This window comes from Rattus norvegicus, chromosome 5, assembly GCF_021556685.1.
Source record: "Rattus norvegicus strain SHRSP/BbbUtx chromosome 5, alternate assembly SHRSP_T2T, whole genome shotgun sequence".
Lineage (NCBI taxonomy): Eukaryota > Metazoa > Chordata > Mammalia > Rodentia > Muridae > Rattus > Rattus norvegicus.
Window position 1 is genome coordinate 28,008,899 of NC_141538.1, and position 23,366 is coordinate 28,032,264.

General features: G+C 42.1%; 1 protein-coding gene across 9 annotated transcripts in view; it reads right to left on the minus strand.

The window, feature by feature from the left end:
- Nucleotides 1-23,366, minus strand: part of Asph (aspartate-beta-hydroxylase) — a 212,298-nt gene that overhangs the window by 104,324 nt on the left and 84,608 nt on the right. The window contains exon 16 of one of the 9 annotated variants that reach the window (XM_087548660.1): nucleotides 17,919-19,628. The exons of the other annotated variants lie outside the window; for them this stretch is intronic. Coding sequence (XP_087404786.1) covers nucleotides 19,621-19,628 — 8 coding nt within the window. The 3' untranslated portion in view covers nucleotides 17,919-19,620. Of the gene's footprint in view, nucleotides 1-17,918; nucleotides 19,629-23,366 lie in introns of those variants that run through there. 9 annotated transcript variants of the gene reach the window in all.

The window sequence follows — 23,366 nt, forward strand, 5'->3', positions numbered from 1 at the left end:
CTCAATAGTCAAATAAAGACTATTTTTAAAAAGCAACTGGAGATGAAAAGAAAATAAGCTGCAATAAAAATTTTATTAGTGGACCCAACAGAAAGTTGAAAACAAAACAAAACAAAATGGTGAACTAAGGATGCTGTGCAGAAATGGAGCGGTCTAAAGGGCAAACAAAACGGTAGCAAGAATCTAAATCTCGGAGACGAGTGAGATATTAACCCAAAGTCTAGCATACATGTAACACAGGCATATGCATCTGCAATCCCTCACATATAAACATGCACCCTTCTACACACACACACACACACACACACACACACACACACACACACACTAACACAACTCACACATACACACACACTCACACATACACACTCTCGTACACACACTCTCACATACACTCACTCTCATGCACACACACACACACACACACACACACACACACACAATCACAGAAGCAGAAGTTCAGCATGAGGCTTGGTTATCCTTTCTGCTAGCTTTTATTTTTACTTTGCTTATGATCACAGGAAAGTAGGAGCTCTTCATACGAAACTGGAGCTTCATATGAGGCTCCAGTTGCACAACCGACTTCCTGGCTACAACCTAACTGCCTCAGCCTTTTCTTTAAGCTGAATTACAAATGTGATTCCTTTTTTCTTTTTCTTTTTCTTTTTTTTTTCTTTTTTTTTGGTAGCAAAACTATGACTTAGTTTCTACTGCCATCTGGTGTTTTGCTGGAGCACTGTTTATTCTTAAAATATTATAAAGAGAGAAAACTTCTAAATGCCTTTTCAGAAACCTTCGCACTAGGTACTAATCACTAATTGTATGTAATTATATGACTATTGTTCTATATATTATATATACATACACCTGTGTGTATATGTATGTGTATATATAAATAATTGAGTATTGGTTTAAATCAAAGGAAATCATGGAAATATCCGTGATGAAAACACCATTTTATTTAACAACACACATTCTCCCTCCCTCCCTATCCCTCTAACTCCCTTGCTAATCATGGTTCTGGTTGGTCACTTGGATGTCTGCAGTAGTATCTTAATTGCTTTTCCTGCCTGCATCTGTACTTGCTAGGCCAGAATAAGGCTCTGGAAACAAAAGCAGTCCCTTGGGTTCTCCTCTAACTAGAGACCAGACAGAAGTCCTAGCTGTGACCTTCAAAGCTCTCTGTGAATTTTCAACCGCTCTGATCTTACCACTCTAACACTGCCCCCCTCCTCACATTCTTCAGCCATAAATATCACTAACCAATTCTCAAGGGCACTGAGCATGGATGCCTTTCAGCCTCAGAGGATTCTCTGTGAACCCCAGACTCTCCTCCAACATGAAGGAGCAAAACTCCTTCTCTAAAGTCTTCAAATCTCTTCTGACTTGTCAGTAAGGAGCAACAGAGAGAGAGGTGGGGGGGGGGGGAGATGAGAAAGTGTGTGTGTGTGTGTGTGTGTGTGATATGCAACAGAGCACTTTCTAGTACACATCAGGTCCTGGTTTCAGTTCTCAGTACTGAAAACAAAGAAATACACAAGCACACATGGAGGCCAAAAGCAATGTCCAGTCTTCCTCACTCTCTTATTGTTGTCTTGGGACAGAAGCTGTCACGGAACCTGAAGCTCACTGATTCAGCTACACTGGTGGCCAGCAAGCCTCTGTGGCCTTTCTGCCTCTGCCTCTACCCTCCTAGCGTCAGAATCCTTCCTAACTCAAGTTGCACGGCTGACATACATTTCAGACTGGACCATTTCCCTAGCCTCTCTTTTAACTCTTCTCACTACCTGTTACACTGAACTGAAATCCATGTTTACCTCCCTAATACAGTCAAAATGTAAATCCAGATTAAGTATCCCTAATGTGAAAATCCAAAATCAACACTGTGCTACAAGGAGAAGATTGTAAAGCAATTTTATAATGTTATTTCTCAAACAATACATGGAGGGCACATGTGACTCTTAGGAGATGTATGTGTATATATATATATATATATATATATATATATATATATATATATATGTGTGTGTGTGTATATATATGTATGTGTGTCTGTATATATGTATATATATACATGGGCTATTTTATATATGTGTGTATGTAGATAGATGATAGATAGGTATAGATGCATGCACAATTATATATTCAAATACTTAAAATCTGAACAAGTCCCACATCCAAAACGTTTCTGGCCCCATGTATTTTGAAAAAGGGAAATTCAACCTGTGCTGTAAAGACTGGGGCTTCATTTTATCACTGTTGTTATAATAATGTTGTGTGTGTGTGTGTGTGTGTGTGTGTGTGTGTGTGTGTATCACTATTATGCCCTCAGCAGAACCTGGCAGCAGGACCTGAATAGGGATTAGATGAGTGGATGAGTAAAATGTCGTTTGAGTGTGACAAACGGTGAACTGTCTACACTGTAATGGTTTGTAACTCATACTTGATTTAGACTCTGGAATATGAATATGTGGAGAAAGATGACATCCAGTGGAGAGAGACTGATATAGCAATTCTATCTAAAGCAGACACATAATTTGATTCCATTTTAAATTTAGGCATCTCGGGGTTAGGGAGACAGCCTGAAGGGTAAAATGCTTGGTTGGCAGACCACAGACCTGGATTTAGACTCCCAGTAATCATATAATGGCGGCCCTTGCCTGCAACACCAGTGCTATGGACAGACAGACAGATCCCAGGGACTTGCTGGTTAGCCGAACTAGTTCATTTGGTGAACTCCAGATTCAGGGAGAGATCTTATCTTAAAAAGGTAAGGTGATGGATGCCGGCCCACAGCTCCCTGCTCCCAAACCCCGTGGGATAGAGAGCTGATTGCCCAGACCTATGGGCAATCCTGAGACTGCAGGGCGGGAGAGACTGCCACTTCTGCCCACCTTTGCCCACATCACTGGCCCAAGAGGAAACTGTATAGGGAATCTAGGCACAGGAAGATAGGGGCAGTCAAGCTGCAGGAGCCCTGCAGTCCAGACTGTGCCCAGATCTGAACGGACCTGGTCAAACAGCTCCCTGCACCCAAATCCCGTGGGAGGGAGAGCTAGACCTTCAGAGGGGCAGACATGCCTGGGAAACCAGAGAAGACTACTCTCTGCCAACATTTCTGACTCTAGAGGAAAACGCCTAGCACCATATGGACCCTTGCACACAGGGACCCAGGAGAAGTAGGGGCACTCACTTCTGGTTCCTGCCCACAGGGACAGTTGAAAGCCAGTGGACAGGAACTAACACACGCCTGAAAGCAGAATACTCTGTTCCCATAACTGGCTGAAAAAAAAAAACAGGAAAACAGGTCTACAGCACTCCTGTCAGACAGACCTATAGGATGGTCAAGCCACTGTCAGAAATAGCAGAAAAAGGTACCACCAGAGACAACCTGAAGGCGAGAGGCAAGCACAGGAACCCAAGTAACAGAAAGCAAGACTACATGGCATCATCAGAGCTCAATTCTCCCACCAAAGCAAACACTGAATATCCTAACACACCAGAAAAGCAAGATCTAGATTTAAAATCACATTTGATCATGATGACGGAGGACTTTAAGAAAGATATAAAGAACTCCCGTAGAGAAAAGCAGGAAACCACATGTAAACAAATAGAAACCCTTGGAGAGGAAACACAAAAACCCCTGAAAGAATTACAGGAAAACACAATCAAACAGGTGAAGGAATTGAAAATGGAAAAAAGAAATAATAAAGAAAGCACACAGGGAGACAACCCTGGATATAGAAAACCAAAGGAAGAGACAAAAAGTCGTAGATACAAGCATCACCAACAGAATGAAAGAGATAGAAGAGAGAATCTCAGGAGCACAAGATTCCATAGAAATCATCAACACAACTTTTAAAGATAATGGAAAATGGAAAAAGTTACTGGCCCAAAACATACAGGAAATCCAGGACACAATGTGAAGATCAAACCTAAGGAAATAGGTATAGAAGAAAGTGAAGACTCCCAGTGCAAATGACAGTAAATATCTTCAACAAAATCATAGAAGAAAACTTCCCTAACCTAAAGAAAGAGATGCCCATGAATATATAAGAAGCCTACAGAACTCCAAATAGATTGGACCAGAACAGAAACTCCTCCCGTCACATAATAATCAAAACACCAACTGCACAAAACAAGAAAAGATATTAAAAGCAGTAACAGAATAAGGTCAAGTAACATATAAAGGCAGACCTTTCAGAATTACACCAGACTTCTCACCAGAGACTATGAAAGCCAGAAGATCCTGGACAGATATCATACACACCCTAAGAGAATAAAAATGCCAGCCCAGGTTACTGTATCCAGCAAAACTCTCAATTAACATAGATGGAGAAACCAAGATATTCCATGACAAAACCAAATTTACACAACATCTTTCTACAAATCCAGCCTTACAAAGAATAATAAATGGTAAATCCCAATACAAGGAGGCAAGCTACACCCTAGAAAAAGCAAGAAACTAATCATTTTGCAACAAAACAAAGAGAAGACAAGCACACAAACATAATCTCACCTCCAAATATGAAGATAAGAGGAAGCAACAAACACTATTCCTTAATATCTCTCAACATCAATGACTCAATTCCCCAATAAAAAGACACAGGTTAACAAACTGGATATGTAATGAGGACCCAGCATTTTGCTGCCTACAGGAAACACACCTCAGAGACAAAGACAAACACTACTTCAGAGTGAAAGGCTGGAAAACAACTTTCCAAGCAAATGGTCTGAAGAAGCAAGCTGGAGTAGCCGTTCTAATATAGAATAAAATCGATTTTCCACCAAAAGTCATCAAAAAGATAAGGAAGGACACTTCATATTCATCAAAGGAAAAATCCACCAAGATGAACTCTTAATCCTAAATATCTATGCTCCAAATACAGGGCACCTACATAAATAAAAGAAACCTAACTAAAGCTCAAAGAACACATTGCACCTCACACAATAATAGTAGGAGACTTCAACACCCCACTCTCATCAATGGACAGATGATAGAAACAGAAATTAAACAGAGACATAGACAGAATAACAGAAGTTATGAACCAAATGGACTTAACAGATATTTATAGAACATTCTATCCTAAAACAAAAGGATATACCTTCTTCTCACCACCTCATGGTACTTTCTTCAAAATTGACCATATAATCGGGCACAAAACAGGCCTCAAAAGATACAGAAATATAGAAATAATCCCATGCATCCTATCAGACCACCAGGAGCTGAGGCTGGTCTTCAATAACAATAAGGAAAGAATGCCCACATATGCATGGAAGCTGAATGACACTCTACTCAGTGATAACCTGGTCAAGGAAGAAATAAAGAAAGAAATTAAAGACTTCTTAGAATTTAATGAAAATGAAGGTACAACATACCCAAACTTATGGGACACAATGAAAGCTGTGCTAAGAGGAAAACTCATAGCTCTGAGTGCCTGCAGAAAGAAACAGGAAAGAGCATATGTCAGCAGCTTGACAGCACACCTAAAAGCTCTAGAACAAAAAGAAGCAAATACACCCAGGAGGAGTAGAAGGCAGGAAATAATCAAACTCAGAGCTGAAATCAACCAAGTAGAAACAAAAAGGACCATAGAAAGAATCAACAGAACCAAAAGTTGGTTCTTTGAGAAAATCAACAAGATAGATAAACCCTTAGCCAGACTAACGAGAGGACACAGAGAGTGCGTCCAAATTAACAAAATCAGAAATGAAAAGGGAGACATAACTACAGATTCAGAGGAAATTCAAAAAATCATCAGATCTTACTATAAAAACCTATATTCAACAAAACTTGAAAATCTTCAGGAAATGGACAATTTCCTAGACAGATACCAGGTATCGAAGTTAAATCAGGAACAGATAAACCAGTTAAACAACCCCATAACTCCTAAGGAAATAGAAGCAGTCATTAAAGGTCTCCCAACCAAAAAGAGCCCAGGTCCAGACGGGTTTAGTGCAGAATTCTATCAAACCTTCATAGAAGACCTCATACCAATATTATCCAAACTATTCCACAAAATTGAAACAGATGGATCACTACCAAATACCTTCTATGAAGCCACAATTACTCTTATACCTAAACCACACAAAGACACAACAAAGAAAGAGAACTTCAGACCAATTCCCCTTATGAATATTGATGCAAAAATACTCAACAAAATTCTGGCAAACCGAATTCAAGAGCACATCAAAACAATCATCCACCATGATCAAGTAGGCTTCATCCCAGGCATGCAGGGATGGTTTAATATACGGAAAACCATGAACGTGATCCATTATATAAACAAACTGAAAGAACAGAACCACATGATCATTTCATTAGATGCTGAGAAAGCATTTGACAAAATTCAACACCCCTTCCTGATAAAAGTTCTGGAAAGAATAGGAATTCAACGCCCATACCTAAACATAGTAAAAGCCATATACAGCAATCCAGTCGCTAACATTAAACTAAATGGAGAGAAACTTGAAGCAATCCCACTAGAATCACGGACTAGAGAAGGCTGCCCACTCTCTCCCTACTTATTCAATATAGTTCTCGAAGTCCAAGCCAGAGCAATCAGACAACAAAAGGAGATCAAAGGGATACAGATTGGAAAGGAAGAAGTCAAAATATCACTATTTGCAGATGATATGATAGTATATTTAAGTGATCCCAAAAGTTTCACCAGAGAATTACTAAACCTGATAAACACCTTCAGCAAAGTAGCTGTGTATAAAATTAACTCAAATAAATCAGTCTCTTTCCTCTACACAAAAGAGAAATAAGTTGAGAAAGAAATTAGGGAAACTATACCCCTCATAATAGTCCCAAATAATATATAATACCTCAGTGTGACTTTGACCAAGCAAGTGAAAGGTCTGTATGTTAAGAACTTCAAGCCTCTGAAGAAAGAAATTGAGGAAGACCTCAGAAGATGGAAAGATCTCCCATGCTCATGGATTGGCAGTATTAATATATTAAAAATGGCCATTTTACCAAAAGTGATCTACAGATTCAATGCAATCCCCATCAAAATTCCAATCCAGTTCTTCATAGAGTTAGACAGAACAATTTGCAAATTCATCTGGAATAACAAAAAACCCAGGATAGCTACAGCTATCCTCAACAATAAAAGGACTTCAGGGGGAATTACTATCCCTGAACTCAAGCAGTATTACAGAGCAATAGTGATAAAAAAAAAACTGTATGGTATTGGTACAGAGACAGGCAGATAGACCAGTGGAATAGAATTGAAGACCCAGAAATGAACCCACACACCTATGGTCACTTGATTTTTTGACAAAGGAGCCAAACCCATCCAATGGAAAAAAGATAGCATTTTCAGCAAATGGTGCAGTTTCAACTGGAGGTCAGCATGTAGAAGAATGCAGACCGATCCATTCTTATTACCCTGTACAAGCTTAAGTCCAAGTGGAGCAAGGACCTCCACATCAAACCAAATACACTCAAACTAATAGAAGAAAAAGTGGGGAAGAATCTCGAACACATGGGCACTGGAGAGAATTTCCTGAACAAAACACCAATGGCTTATGCTCTAAGATCAAGAATCAACAAATGGGATCTCATAAAACTGCAAAGCTTCTGTAAGGCAAAGGACACTGTGGTTAGGACAAAACGGCAACCAACAGATTGGGAAAAGATCTTTACCAATCCTACAACTGATAGAGGGCTTATATCCAAAATATACAAAGAACTCAAGACGTTAGACTGCAGGGAGACGAATAACCCTATTAAAAATGGGGTTCAGAGCTAAATAAAGAATTCACAGCTGAGGAATGTCGAATGGCTGAGAAGCACCTAAAAAAAATGTTCAACATCTTTAGTCATAAGGGAAATGCAAATCAAAACAACCCTGAGATTCTACCTCACACCAGTCAAAATGGCTAAGATAAAAAATTCCTGGGACAGCGGATGCTGGCGAAGATGTGGAGAAAGAGGAACACTTCTCCATTGCTGGTGGGATTGCAGACTGGTACAATCATTTTGGAAATCAGTCTGGAGGTTCCTCAGAAAATTGGACATTGAACTAACTGAGGACCCAGCTATAACTCTTTTGGGCATATACCCAAAAGATGCTCCAACATACAACAAAGACACATGTTCCACTATGTTCATAGCAGCCTTATTCATAATAGCCCAAAGCTGGAAAGAACCCAGATGCCCTTCAACAGAGGAATGGATACAGAAAATGTGGTACATCTACACAATGGAATACTACACCACTATCAAAAACAATGATTTTTTGAAATTCATAGGCAAATGGATGGAACTGGAAAATATCATTCTGAGTGAGGTAATCCAATCACAGAAAAACACACATGGTATGCACTCATTGATAAGTGGCTATTAGCCCAAATGCTTGAATTACCCTAAATGCACTGAACACATGAAACTTAAGGATGACCAAAATGCAGATGCTTCACTCCTTCTTTAAAAGGGGAACAAGAATTTCCCTTGGGAGGGGATAGGGAGGCAAAGTTTAGAACAGAGACTGAAGGAACACCCATTCAGAGCTTGCCCCACATGTGGCCCATACATATACAGCCACCCAATTAGACAAGATGGATGAAGCAAAGAAGTGCAGGCTGACAGGAAAGGGATGTACATCTCTCCTGAGAGACACAGCCAGAACACAGCAAATACAGAGGCGAATGCCAGCAGCAAACCACAGAACTGAGAATGGGACCCCCGTTGAAGGATTCAGAGGAAGAACTGAAAGAGCTCGAAGGGCCTCAAGACCCCATATGAACAACAATGCCAAGCAACCAGAGCTTCCAGGGACTAAGCCACTACCCAAAGACTATACATGGACTGACCCTGGACTCTGACCTCATAGGTAGCAATGACTATCCTAGTAAGAGCACCAGTGGAAGGGGAAGCCCTGGGTCCTGCTAAGACTGAACCCCCAGTGAACTAGACTGTTGTGGGGAGGGCGGTAATGGGGGGAGGATGGGGAGGGGAACACCCATAGGGAAGGGGAGGGGGAGGGGTTAGGGGGATGTTGGTTCGGAAACAGGGAAAGGGAATAACATTTGAAATGTAAAGAAGAAATACCCAAGTTAATAAAGATGGGAAAAAACAGGGAAGATGAAAATCAATAGAATTCATCTAACATCAACCTCTGACCTATAAATATATATTTATAACAGGCAAGTGTGTGCTCACTCAAGCAAAGCATGCACACACAGCTATAAATAAGACAACCTTCTAACAGGGCCACAGAATTACTAGTTCTAAGGAACACGGTCAGTTTCCTGTTCCTGTTAGTAATTCTTTTCATTTGTCTCTTTTGTTTTCTGTGTGCGAGACAAGGTCTTGCTATGCCACGTAGGCTGGCCTCAACCCCACCATTCCTCTGCCTCAGTCTCCCGGGTGCTGAATTACAGGTATGACCCACAGTTCTAGTCATCAATATTCCAGGGTGGGATAATGTAGACAGGAAATTAGGGAACCCAACATATCATTCTACGACAAATTCATTATTGCTATTTTAAAAAATTCCTCTTTCTGCTCCTCTGAGGCTAAACTGTGGCCATCGAGCCCACTGGCATATTTAAAAACAAAAGGCTTGATTTTCCTTGCAACTCAATCTGTGTAAAAAAACACAGGATTCCCAAGTATGAGGATTTTCTCAATGAACCGCTGGTGACACTATTTACTATTTCTTTGAATCATAGCGACTCCTGTTCTCCCTCCTAATGAAAAGGTTTAATTATAAGCATTGTTTGGTTGGTACGGACCTCAGCTCCAACTTTATTTAATTCTGATATTTTTCAGATAGGGTTCTCATAGATCAGGCTGGTCTTGAACTTCTGATCCTCCCGCTGTTTGCTCTCCTACTCTCCTCAAGTAGCAGAGCATTCCAGAAGGTGTGGGGCCCTCAGGTTGGGCCTCTGCTGCTAACGACATAAAAGGCGCAGAAAGCTGTCGCACTGTCTGCTGCTCCAGAGACCCCAGGTCTCAGACTCTCGAGATGACCCTTTTAGGACTTACAGCCCTTGGAGGATGGACTCGTGCAGTACGCACAGGACTGTGTGGATAGCAGACAAAGGTCGATCTGGAGCTAGGGTGTGTGGGAAAGCAGGGCCCATCACAGTGCTCATAGATGTCTGTATCTACAAGAATCCACCACCACACTCTTACTGCTTGTTCTTCCGTTCTATAAGTACAATGGGGAATTCCTAAAGCACACGCTTGCACCAGTGGAGGAGAGAGGCTGGGACAGGCATAGAATCTCACGCATGCGCTAAAGTGTTCTTGCTACCGTGCTCCAGCCTTGGACCTTCTCTAGCTGCCCACATTTGACTCTTGGCTTGCTCAGGGTTCTCAGTTTCAGCGGCCTTCTTTTGCTTCTCGGGGACCAGTGCCGGCTGCTTCTCAGCTGAAAAATGCCCCCGGATGGCATCACCAACCTCAGGGACCTGCCTCTCTCATACCCAATCGCCCACTCCTGCCCTCCGGCCGGGTCTTCAAAGAACTTTTGTTTCAGCTCTGCTGTGCCCGGTTTGTGGGAGGAGATTCCCTGGCAGCAGCAGGCTGCTGTGTGCTCTCCAGAGCATCCGCCTCACAGCAACTGCACACAGGTATCTGGGGAGATCAAGCATGCCAAGTGGGTATCTTCACAAGAAAGACACCTCAGTGGCCTACTGTGATGTTAGTGAGGACTGTCAACTTGGCCGAATCTGAAATCACGTAGGGGACAAGTTCCTATGCACACTTAGGAGGGGTCATTTAGAGCAAGTTAACATGTGGTCATGTTAGTGGGGCTTACCTTGTTTAGGTTAACTCACGTGGGAAGCTCTACCTTAAAGCAGTGTAGGACCAGTCTCTGGGCTTCGGTCCTAGACAACATAAGGAAGAAACTGGCTGGGCACAGACCCTTCATTGCTCTCTTCCTCCAGGCTGAAAAGCCAACGTGACCAGTTGGGTCAAGTTCCCACTGCCTTGACTTTTCTGCCATGATGGTCTGTCTGTACCCTTGAACTTCGAGCCTTTCTTGACTTAAATTGCTTTGTTCAGATTGTTCTCTCGAAGCAGGAAAGATAACAAATACGACCAGCGGATCATCCCATCTTAGCCATGGTGGATGGATGTTGAGTATCAATTGGAGACAAATGACTAAGATACTGCTCCCAGCTGCTAACTGTCATTTATTCTCAATATTTAAATTCCTTCCTCCTCCTACTCCTTCTGGAACAGTATTAAATGCAGTATTAAATAGAGTTAAATGCAGCTCTTCTAAGAGAGCTCTGGCTTTTTGTTTTGTTTTGTTTTGTTTTTTCCCCAAAGCCTCTTTCTAGCACATAGATGTGGTTCCAATGGCTGGTAAAAAAAAAAAAAAGGCTGAATAGTAAGAGAGGCGCTGGATCCCTGGGAGATGCTAGAATAGTCACGTGCATAACATAAACTTTTAAGCCATTGGAATTTGAACTTTTTAAATGACTCATAAGTAGATCTAACTATAGGGATGTTGTAAAGCCAATGGCAGTATCTCACGTGATAGCCAGCCGTGTCTCTCTGCTGGCCTTGTGATTCCATGGGATGCTAGCAGTTGTTGCACAAAGCACCCACCTATTATAAAGAACTAACTACAGATGTGTTTGTTGGTTTGTTTATAGACTTAAAAAATTTTGCTCTCCATCATGTTTCTCCACTGTTCCCCACTGAAATGAGCATCCTCTTCTGAAGAAGAAAGATTGAGAAACTCTGGACCTCTGCCCTGTTAGCAATTCACTCCCCTTCAGCTCTCTCTGCCAGTACTCTCTGACCAGTCCCTGCTCTATGCTCCATGCTCCATGCTCCTGCACCCAGAGTTCATGTTTCTGCTCCAGTGTCTGCTCCAGTGTCTCCTCCAGCGTGAGAGCAAGCTCCCATTCTCACTCCCCCCCTTATCTCAAGCTCCCATTCTCAGTCCCTCCCTTATCTCAAGCTCCCATCCTCACTCTCTCCCCCATCTTTAGCTGACTTAGCCCAATGCTGGGATCCCTCCACTTTGCAGCCCTCTCTGCCATTCCTTGCAGGAGCTCCTTATGCAGGTTTGCTACTGGAGTTCCCAGAAGGTCAAAGGTTATCCTTAATTAACATCCCTGCAGAATGACGATACAGAGCCTGCCTTCTCTCATTTTGCCAGAAGCATTATTTTAAGTCACAATCTCTCAATGAGGGTTAGAGACACGGCTCAACAGGAAAAGAAAGCACTTGCTATACAAGGATGAGGACCTCTGTTCCCAGCCCCAGAACCAACAAAAAAAGCCAGACTTTGTAGCATGGGCACCAATAATCCCTCCCTCCACCCCTCACCCCTCACCCCACCCCTGTGTAGCTGGGACAAGAAAGAAGGAATCTGGAAGCTCCAAGGGATGAGAACTGACACCCAAGAATGGCCTCTAATTGACACATACAAGCCATGCCATGCATGTATGTACCTGCGCGCATGGCACGCACACACACACACACACACACACACACACACACATACACAGACAGACACTGACACATACAGAGACACACACACTCATACACAGACACTGATACATACAGAGACACACACTCATACACACAGACACACAAACACATACTCAGACAGAAAACAGAAACACACACAGAGACACACAATCACACACACACACACACACACACACACACACACACACACAGTGGGGAGAGAAAGACTAACATGCACAACTGATAGTAAGCAGCCGAGTGACCATATGCCTAATTTCTCAGTACTGGACATGCTGTTCACTTTTTTCACACGTGCCAACAATGTTTCCATATACTTGCATTGTGACTTGATATTCTAGCTAGTTCCAAGTCTTCAAGTGTAGCATTTTGATTGCCATACAGGAAGACACTGGCTTCCTTCAGATCCTGAAGCAGCACCATCTGACCACCAGTACTTGGTCTGTGACGGCATCAACTAAAATACCACCTAAAGAACAAACTCTTCACCTATGTATTGTCCAAATTGGTTCCCTCTGTAATGACACTAGCTGGACCCTTTCCTTCACAATATCCCATGCCAATGTACAGGGCTGTAAGTATGGGTCAATTGCCTCATCGTGATGATGGACAATGGTTTGAATGCTGAAGTCTCGGAACCAAAGGCACTTTTAATACAAACATCCAATTCTCAACGGACGTCACAGAAACTAGGTTCTTACCAACCTATTATGTTGCTGTGCATCTCTTGACACCAGGCAAAGGAGTGCAGCCCGATAGATGCCCTAGTACAGGGTAGCCTCATCCTCTCCCTGGGTCACACACCTCTATTGTACCCAGACTGTCCAACTGCCAATACCAACAGCTACTGTTCAACCAACCTTCCAGCATAACCGTACAATACCTAACGTCTACTGCCTAACTGCCCACTATCAGTGCCCAACAGCCACCAGTGAACAGACCAAACCCCTGGCCTGGCCCCAGTCAACCATGCAGTCCCAAGCACAGGCTTAACTTGCCATTGAAGCCTAAACTCTTACATGTTTATGAAGAATATAAATAAATACTTCTCGATAAAATGACTAATAACAAAACAGAAGACTCAGTGCCATTTTCTTTCAATTTATGATATAAAATAAAAATTTCCATTATTCTTGAATTGAGATATGACATTTTTTTCCTGTACATGTCTTTAAAGGCCGCTAGTTAGACAATTTCATGTGTTCTCTTTTTTCTGTATCACAGCTACCTATTTGTGTCAGGAAATTAAAGCAAAACAAATGAAGTGCTGTGCAAGTAACTATTCGACATCCCAAAACGTATGACTATGTATTTCCATTAAGCCCAGTGAGTGCAATGTAAAACAATTATTTCCAGTCACATGATTCATTTTTATTAAGTGCTGAATTCTTCACATTCAAATCTCATTACAGAATACCGGGAGTTGGGTTCCTACGAATTGTTTTGATGTCACTGGACAATGACTGCTATCAGATGACTGGCTAAGCATTTCCTGTGGATGAAGACAGCAGTGTAGGCAGCATAGATCAACACCAAGCATCTCTGTGGGCGACAGACATCACTCCAAGGAGAAACTAAGGTGGTAAGATTCCATTACCAAAGCTCATTCAGTATTCGCACTGTCTCATAAACCCCAAGTACTTTGATAAGAGTCGTAGCGTATCTAGAATGTGGCATAGTACACTACTTGGATATTATTCTCCTTCCTTCAAGGACTTGACACATATGCAGATGACCCCTTGGAGGTGCCTATATTGGATCCCGGATGTATCTATCCAACTACTAAGAGTTTTAATGTGAAACGGAAGTCTTCCTGTGTCAGCCTCACAAACAGCAACTCCCAGAAATGAGGAGTGTAAACGCACTGGGTATCTGGAAGAGTAGATGAAATCTACCTCTCCCATGGACAACAAGAAAGGAGCCACCATCTATTATAATGTCTTTTATGTACACACAACTTAAGAGCAGGCATCCATATCTGAGGGACAACTGAAACAGCTAATTCTCAAGGTATAGTGGATTATAGCTACCATAGACACTCGTTTTGTTTGTCTTTGGAACTGTGTATGTGTTGACCTAGGAATGAGGCAGAGTGGGTGCAATAGATACGAAGTCTGAGACACTCTCCTCTCCCTCCACAGCAGACATCAGAGTGTGTAGGTATAACTAATGCTATAATCCAGAGAAGAGTGACACCGATCAGTTGACTTGTGAGCTCAGCACATTTGAGATTCAGTCACGGAATACATTCTGATGTGGAAAGGGGCTTTGAACAGGAAAGAGCCTTTTACAGGCTAGCCATGCTTCTATGCCTCTAAGACCCTAAGTAGAGGAAGAGAACTGACTTTGAAATACAGGGTGTCAAGTTGAGTGCCATCTGCAAATCACAGCTCCTATACTCTTGCCTCCTGACTCCCTATCGGAAAGATGTCTGCATGCAAAACAAGTAGAGAATGAGCAATTGCAGAGTTTCCCAAGCTGTAGAGGCCAACAGTTTGCAGGATTCCAAGCCCTTTTGTTCTGCCCCTTTGTGCCTTTCCCTGAAAGAGATATGAAAGGACAGAGAGGCACGAGTCTTCACTCTTCCTATGAGCAGCTATAGTAAGGGTGACTTTCTGCATTTAACTCTTGCTAAATCTACAAGGTGCATAAAAGATAAAATGAGAAAGAAAAGGGAACAATGTTTCTTAGATTCCTGTTGAGTGTCCCAGAACTTTGGAGGTAATCAACCAATAACGTCCTTAAAACTAGACAGCTACATAGACAATTCACACAGTAGTTAGAACACTTTTATTTTTGCAGTATATGTTTGGCTCATGTATATATAAACACATGCAAATGCACATGTGTGTGCACATGCATGTGGAAGCCTGAGGTCAGCACTGGGTGCAGTCTGCAGTCTGTCTTCACCTTATATTTTGAGGCAGAGTGTCTCAATGAACCTACAGCACATTGACTTGGCTACTAAGAGTCAGGGATCCATCTATCTCTCTCTACCTGCCCTAGCTCCAGAATCAGTCATTAACACATATCATTGTGTCTGGCTTTTACGTGGGTGCTAGGGATCAGAACTCAAGTCATTTACTGACCCTGCCATCTCCCCAGGCCCAGAAGTGCACATCAACTGGGCAGAGTATCTGCCTGCTATTCTTATAGATAATAAAGAAATGACAGAGAGGAAACCATTAAAATTTGTGTACCCACATTACTCTCTCTTCTAGGATGTATAGTACTCTGGGAATCCCACAACACTACATCCTAGAGTCATCACAATGGATTAAAGTGACTCGAGAAGCCACATACAGAGAACATACCCAGATCGATCAGGAGTGTGTTAGTCATGAAGGGGTCTCTCCACCCCTAGAGAAAAACTACAGAAGGACTGTACATTCTAAATACAAGTAGAAGGTTCTGATCCCATATGGACATACATGCTGTGGGCCACAATATCAGGTCTCTTTAAGTTGCTTGGACCTAGATTCCTGAGGTACTTGGAAGGCAAGTATGACTGGACTAATCCCAGAACTAAGACACCATTTTTCTCCACTCTCTCATACAGCACATAGGATACCTAATGTCTACGCAAATTTTCCAGGCTCCGGGGTGAAAGCCCCATTCCCAACAGGCTGGGTTCTGAGGCATAAAGTAGTTAAGGAATCCTATCTAGGGTAAAGACTGAGGATGAGGACGATCAATTTCAGAGTCCATATCCTAACATTATGACTTTAGTCAGACAATAATGAACATTCCAGTAGTAAGGAGGCTAACCTTGGGTTCCCTGAATGCTGACAACCTTGACCCTTAGTATTTACAGTCTCCTGTCCAAAAATGGTGTAATGCATTCCTCTTCTGTCTTGATATCATTCTTGTTTCCTCTCTCACATTATTTTATCACCATGAAGAAATACTAAATGGAATGAAATCTTGATCTTTACAATTTTTCCTGCAATCATGACTGGAAGTCACTGGTGGACTGGACTATTCTATATCTTGGCATATCCCATGTGTGTGTGACTAGTGTGCCTACCAAGGAGTTTATAAAACCCAGCAGCTGAAGCTATCTTGCCCCAGGCCCACCTGCTCTCTCAACTGTCTCACCCCAGGCACTTGCTCATTCTGAAATGCAGGACCCAGTCTGTTTCTACCTGAGTTCTCAGGCTGCCCATTCTGTAAGTCACACCCTTCATCATGGCTTCTCTGTCTTTACTCACACTGCCTCAGTTCAAGCTGAAGCACACGCCTTTGCCTTGACAGGTCCCTACCTGGTCTCCTGTTCATGCAATGGCTTCCCCTCATCGTGTCCACCCTCCACCTGCTACCTGAATGCTGCCCCTGGAACCCAACCACAGACTAGGAGGCATTCCCAGCCCCCGATTCTCAGTTTCCTTATATGGAAGCAGAGATAATACCCAGTCACATAGAAAAACTTGACTCCCTAAGCTGTGTAAAGTAGGAGCAGAGTGGGTTAGGCTCATTTGAGGACGATGTCACTTAACAGGCAGATCTAGTTATGGTTTCTTCTGAACCCACTGCAAGTAAAAACCACCTCTTTCAAGCCCACCTCTTTCAAAACTTGACTTGAGGTGAGTGTGTATGTGTGTGTGTGTGTGTGTGTCTGTCTGTGTATGTGTGTGTGTGTGTGTGTGTGTGTGTGTGTGTGTGAGAGTGTGTGTGTGTGTGAGTGTGTGTGACGTGTAAAGAATTACCTGTTGGGAAACAAAGATTGAAAATGGGAAGAACAAAGAAACAGCCATACTATCCTAACAACTGTTCCCTAGTGAGGTTTGTAACGTCATGGTCCGGTGGTCTGGAGTTAAGAATAAGACCTCCCCCCGCCACAGGAGATAAGCAGTTTTCCAGTGCAGAGCAAATACCTATCCAGGACAAAAGCAAGAGCATGCATAAACTTGAATTCTGTCTTCTGGCAATGTAGCATAGTAGGACCTTTACAAACAAACTTGCATCACTTCATGGAACCCAGATTAGAAAGAGTGTGACACTTTTTCCCCTTGTATCCCCAGCTACATGGACGGCTAACACAGGAAGTTTACAAGTTCAAAACTAGCCTGGACTATACAGAAATTTCGGGGCTACCCTAGACAACTTAAGAGAGCCCTTGCTTCAAATAACTAAAGGACTTGAGGTGAGTGTGTGTGTGTGTGTGTGTGTGTGTGTATGTGTGTGTGTGTGTGTGAGTGTGTGTGAGTGTGTGTGAGTGTGTGTGTGTGTGTGTGAGTGTGTGGTACAGTAGAACAGTTAGTTGCTTGGCAGGTCCTAGTATCAATTCTTAGTACAGACAGCAGAAAATACATAGGATAGGTTAAGAAAAGGGGTTGAAGGTGTGCGCTTCTTTATGATTTTGGTCAATGAATTTGTTGTAATTCTAATTAACACATGCTAATTATATCATGCAAAGTTTTAAAATACTTCAAAATAATGACAACCTAGAGAAGATTCATCTGCATTTTATTGCTCTTCAGCAACATTGCACAAAAGACATTAACATTTTCAGACAACCCACCCCTGTCACCCAGCATGGCACACATTTGTAAAGGACAAGGCTCATTAATTCACATATTGCTTTTTATCAAAGTATTTGAAGTTGGCCCCAATGAACCCTCACTTCCCAGAGTTCTACAAAAGATCATATACAGAGGTCCAGAGAAACTTATTTCAGCCATTTACCAGTGGGGTGTCACTTCTAAGTTACCCTAAAAAAAATACAGTAGTATAAAAAGTAGTGTTCTACGACTTGCACTATGAAGAGCTTTGTTATAATTCAAGTTTTAGCTCTACAGCATCTATATCACAGCTTTAAGAGTTATTGCTTATTGATTTGAACTGAGACACCAGCACACGGACATCAGCACACTGGGGTCACAGTGTTCAATCATAAGGCTGACTCTGATTTTATCCTAAAGGAAGGGGAAAAATGGTGTTACCGTAGTCGAGAGCTGCCACTGGCCCACAAATCAAACAACCATATGGCTTTTTATAAATGGCCGGTGGCTCTCCTCAAACTGTATGTCAGCATACAAATCAATTTTTCCTCACAGCTCTACTCCTTAGCCACAAACAAACCACACTAAAAATATGATAAAACCACCAGTGTATAAAGGAAGAGAGAGGCTCATCCCTTAGACCCAGCAGCAAACTTTGGGCTCGGTGACTCATATACTCTCATATACCCTGAATTTCCTCAACCTGAGGGATTGTGGACTTCACCTAGTGATAGCCCTGAGCAGACACCAGGGCTAAGAGGGTGGTACCCATTCAGACCAGCACAGGGCAGTCCTTAAGGTATACAGCAATAATTTATATAAGTTTTCTGGTAACTAAATACCAACTGGCCTACAGTTCTTATAAAATTGACCTAGCATGCTGAAGCGTGAGGACGTGTATGTTTTGCAAGCAACTGTTTACCTTATGTCCCCACAAGGAGCTTAATTTTCTCCTCGCTTTGAAAAGCATATTAGTGATCTTTTGCACCTTAAAATATTACGTTTTCAAATAAACATCTAAAAACTACAAAAAGTTTCAAAGCCAGTGCTGTAACATGTCCACATGAAGAAGCTAATGCGACCAGTCATGATAAGAATATCAGTGCAGACATACACCACTCAGAGCTTCTCCTCAGCATACTAGGGCCTCGCTTACAGTTTTCAGAGTGCTCATTAATACAAGGAGCCCACCATGGCTTCAAGTCCCCATTAACAGTGCTCATACAAGTCAGTTCAACACAGGTAATTCTAATTATTAAGAATATATTAAAACCCTGTCATGACAATTTCTGCCATATTATCAATGTAATTACCAAGTCTTCACTGAAAAATACACATAAACATAGAGAAACTAAAGCTGTACCACAAAAAAGAAAAAAAAAAAAAAAAAAAAAAAAAAAAAACGGCAACCCAACCGAGATCCAGATGCCCTCAAGTAAGGATATGCAGGAATGTAAGTAACATGATTAAAAACAGATTCACTAAAATGCCAGCAGACTGTAACTGTAATTCACTCTACACATCTTTAGTGTTCATTCCCAAAGACCTTGATATGCCAGTAACTACATCACAAGATCTATCACAGCCATCTTTTGGAGCGTATGATTAGTCTGGTCCTCCTGTGGTAGTAAGGGCAGTCTGTTTGAAGCTTTAAGTATCTGTAAAAATAAGGGGAAATCTAAATTAAAGGACCAGTCAGGCAGTCCGTGAAACTGCTTCATTTTCATACAACTTAAAAGCACACACACACACACACACACACACACACACACACACACACACACACACACACACACCAGCTGAAGGAAATGTTTTTGTCTCTTTTTAAGGCTAATGTGGAAACAGAATAACTTAACAACCAAGAAGCCTCAGGCTATTACTTGACAAAGCTGCTGACCAAGGTCTGGGGCTCTTGGAGAGGAATCTCAGGTTTAAGGGAAACATCAGCACTCAGGTTTTTCCTCTGACCAATGACTTTAAAGAAATACCAAGGAGAGTTGGTATTTGAAAAACAAGGGCATAAAGAATTTTCCAAGATGTGGCGTCTAATACATAGGCTACAGAGCTGGCTCAGGGTTTAAGAGCCCTTGCTTTTCTTGCAGGGACATGTGTTCAGTTCCCAGCACCCATGTGGGGTAGCTCTCAACCTCCTGTCATTCCAGCTCTAGGGGACCTGACCCCCTCTTCTGGCCTCCCCAGGCACCTGCACATATACACGAATATTTTTTTAATCATTAAAAAGATAAAATAGAGAGTAACTTTATGTTAAATTTCAAGGCTGTTGACAAGTGGAACGTATTTTAAAACAAGCAAAATCCATTCGTACCCAACTTTGGACATGTCTCTTTGCTCCATGTTTTGGTGTGTGATTTGTTTCATTGCATAATTTGGGGTCTATATACAGCACTGGGTAAGAAACAGAATAGCTACTTCTGATGGTCCAGCCAAATGCTGATACAACTTCTAAAGACAGAGTACAGTTGAAGCATGGCGTGCTTCCCATAAACTCATGTGTCAGAAATTTAATATAAAGTCATATATATTGTGGTTTTCAGAGACAGGCCACTGTAGAAGAGGTCGGGAACCTTGGACAGCGTTAGTGTTTTTAGAAAACAAGGATTGAGAGCCAAACTCTAAGGCTTTCCTAGACTCGGCACGTGGTATTTTACACTCTGACAGGAAGTAGTCAAAGAGCCATCACCAGAAGCCAAGCGCATGCTGGCACCAGGTGCATGGACATTCTGCAGAACTGTGAGTTAAATGTACATTCTTAAAAAAAATAGTTAATTAAGATATTTTATGACTATGGGATTATCTGTGCTGGCTGGGTTTTGTCAACTTGACAGGAACCTAGGCATAGATTGGAAGAGGGAATCTGATTTGAGAAATCCCTCCAAAAGATTGGCCTCTGGTCACATACGTATTGTCTTGACCTGTGACGGATGTGGAAGGACCATCTACTGTGTCCAGTGTCATCCCTGGGCATGTGAGCCAGCCGGGAGTGAGTAAGAGAGCAGACAGCAAGCCATGGGAAGCAAGCTAGCAAGCAGAAGTCCTTCTCTGCTTCTGTTGTGTCTCTAGTTCCTGTCCTGGGATGACAGACTGCAATGGGTAAAAGGAAATAAACCCTTTTCCTGTCCAGGGTGCTTTCAGTCATAATAGTTTATCACAGGAACAGAATTGCTAAAGATGCCCGTCTAACCATCTATTTATCTATCTACCCAGCCATGTATCATCTATCTCTATTTAGCTAAAACAAAACCCAAGCCACCATAAGCAAGGACCGTTGTTATTCATGTAGAGCAACTAAAAAGTATATGCGGGCCTAAAATGTATATGAGTGCCTTTACATAGCCAACAAAACCGGCTGCTTAACAACCAATGGAAAACATATACAAGAATAGAGCTCCTTCATTTATAGCAGCCAAAAAAAAGAAGAAATAATTATTATACCTATCAAACTCAAAATAATAAAAACATTACCAAATGTTCTTAGAAAGCAGGGATGGTTAAGATTAAATTACTAGACTTTAAAGCAAAGTAACTGAAGCTCACAGATATTATACTGTACAGAAACCAATCACAAAAACGTGTGTGTGTGTGTGTGTGTGTGTGTGTGTGGTGTGTTTGTATGTTGTGTGTGTGTGGTGTGTGTTTGTATGTTGTGTGCGTGTGTGTGTGTCTGTCTGTCTGGTTACATTAAATTCAAAATTAGACAAAACCAGTCTTGATATTATAGGCCAGAACAGCAGTTGTCAAGATTGCTGGCAAGAAATAGAGTTTGGAGGTACAAGACGTTTTCTAGAATATGGTGTGTGTGTTTATAATCATGCATATACATGTAAAATTTCAATATTTTAGCACTTCTCAGTATGCAATACGAATTTTTAAAAACATCAACTTACTGTATGCTATAATGCAGAATTTAACAACTAGCTAGACTTTGAGAAAATTATATTTAAATTATATTGAGACAATAGGACGTTTGTCCAAGTATAATAGTAAATGCCCATTAAATAGTAGTGAGGGTGTCCTCACAGAAGGCTCAGCAGCTATGAGTGCTTGCTGGTCTTGCAGAGGACCCAAGTTTGTTTCCAGCAGTGATGTAAGTAGGCTCACGAATGCCCAGAACTCTAACTCCCAGAGATCAGCTGTTCTCTTGTGACCGTCCTGGCATCTGCACACACTTTCATGCTCCCTACTGGTGCACACATACATACAAATACCTAAAAATAAAACCAATCTTTGTAAATACTCTACAGCCACCAGTACAATCTTCACAACTTAAGTATGTGCTTTTATTTACTCAAAGACGTCACTTAGCGCGTGCTTCATGAGGGGCAAATATTCTCCCACGCACACAAAGCTAGTCTGTGCTGCTGCTGCTGCTGCTGCCTTTATCCCGCACATCTAGGCATCTCCATGGAGTCCTTTACCCACAGGACCTACCCTGTGCCCTCCCGATGGTTTACTGCTACCTCTAATTTCTGTGACGTCGATGTCTTCCTTTCGGTTACTCTACCCTGCCCAGCCTCACCACTTCAGACTGAGACGTACTCGCTTTTCCCTGACATAGCTCCACTTTCTTGTTGCACGGCCCTTTTCAAATCTGAACTTGATCCCGTTACTTCTCTATTTGAAAAACAAAATGTAGTGACCTTTTGGCTGTTCTGGGCTCCAAGTATAAATTTGCAAAAACCATAGAGAAGACACTGCGAGATGCCCGTCTGCTTTCCACCGTGTCTTCTGATACCCCGGATGACAACTGTCTTAGCCTTCGTCATGCAGCACTTGCCTCTACCTGCACACCCCCTGCCAGAGCAGGGACCAGTTGGGGTCCATCCCTCTCTATATAGAGTCCTTCTGAAGTCAAAAGAATTACCCACCCACCCTCACTGAGAGCCACCCTTTGCAGAAGTTAATGCTATCACATTTGTCTTACCACACCGTACTCCTATGAGGTTCTAGCCCAGGCCAGGCCAAAGACTTATTGATTGACTGACCAGTGCAGAGCTGTGTCAAAGTAGTTATTCAACATATGACTTGTGAATGTATGATCAATAACGATAATAACAGAAAAGTATGGATTGATTATTAAACACTGGCCACTATGAACAAGAAATCATACTCTGCTGCCTCAGACTTCTAAAGCTGCCAGAGTTTAAAGTGCTGGGTGAGGGGACACTTGGGTGGGAATGTCGCCTGCCTGATGTAATTCCTATGTCTACGGCAGGACAATTCCAGAGTGGGGTGAACCAAGAGCATCAACGCCAGTTTTAGACAGCCAAGAGCAGAAGAATCCCTCAGAAAACACAATGACCTCATACCTCTCTTCTGAGCCTAATGATTCTCAAAATGTAACTGATGTATTTTTACCCTTTGATGTGCACATTTGA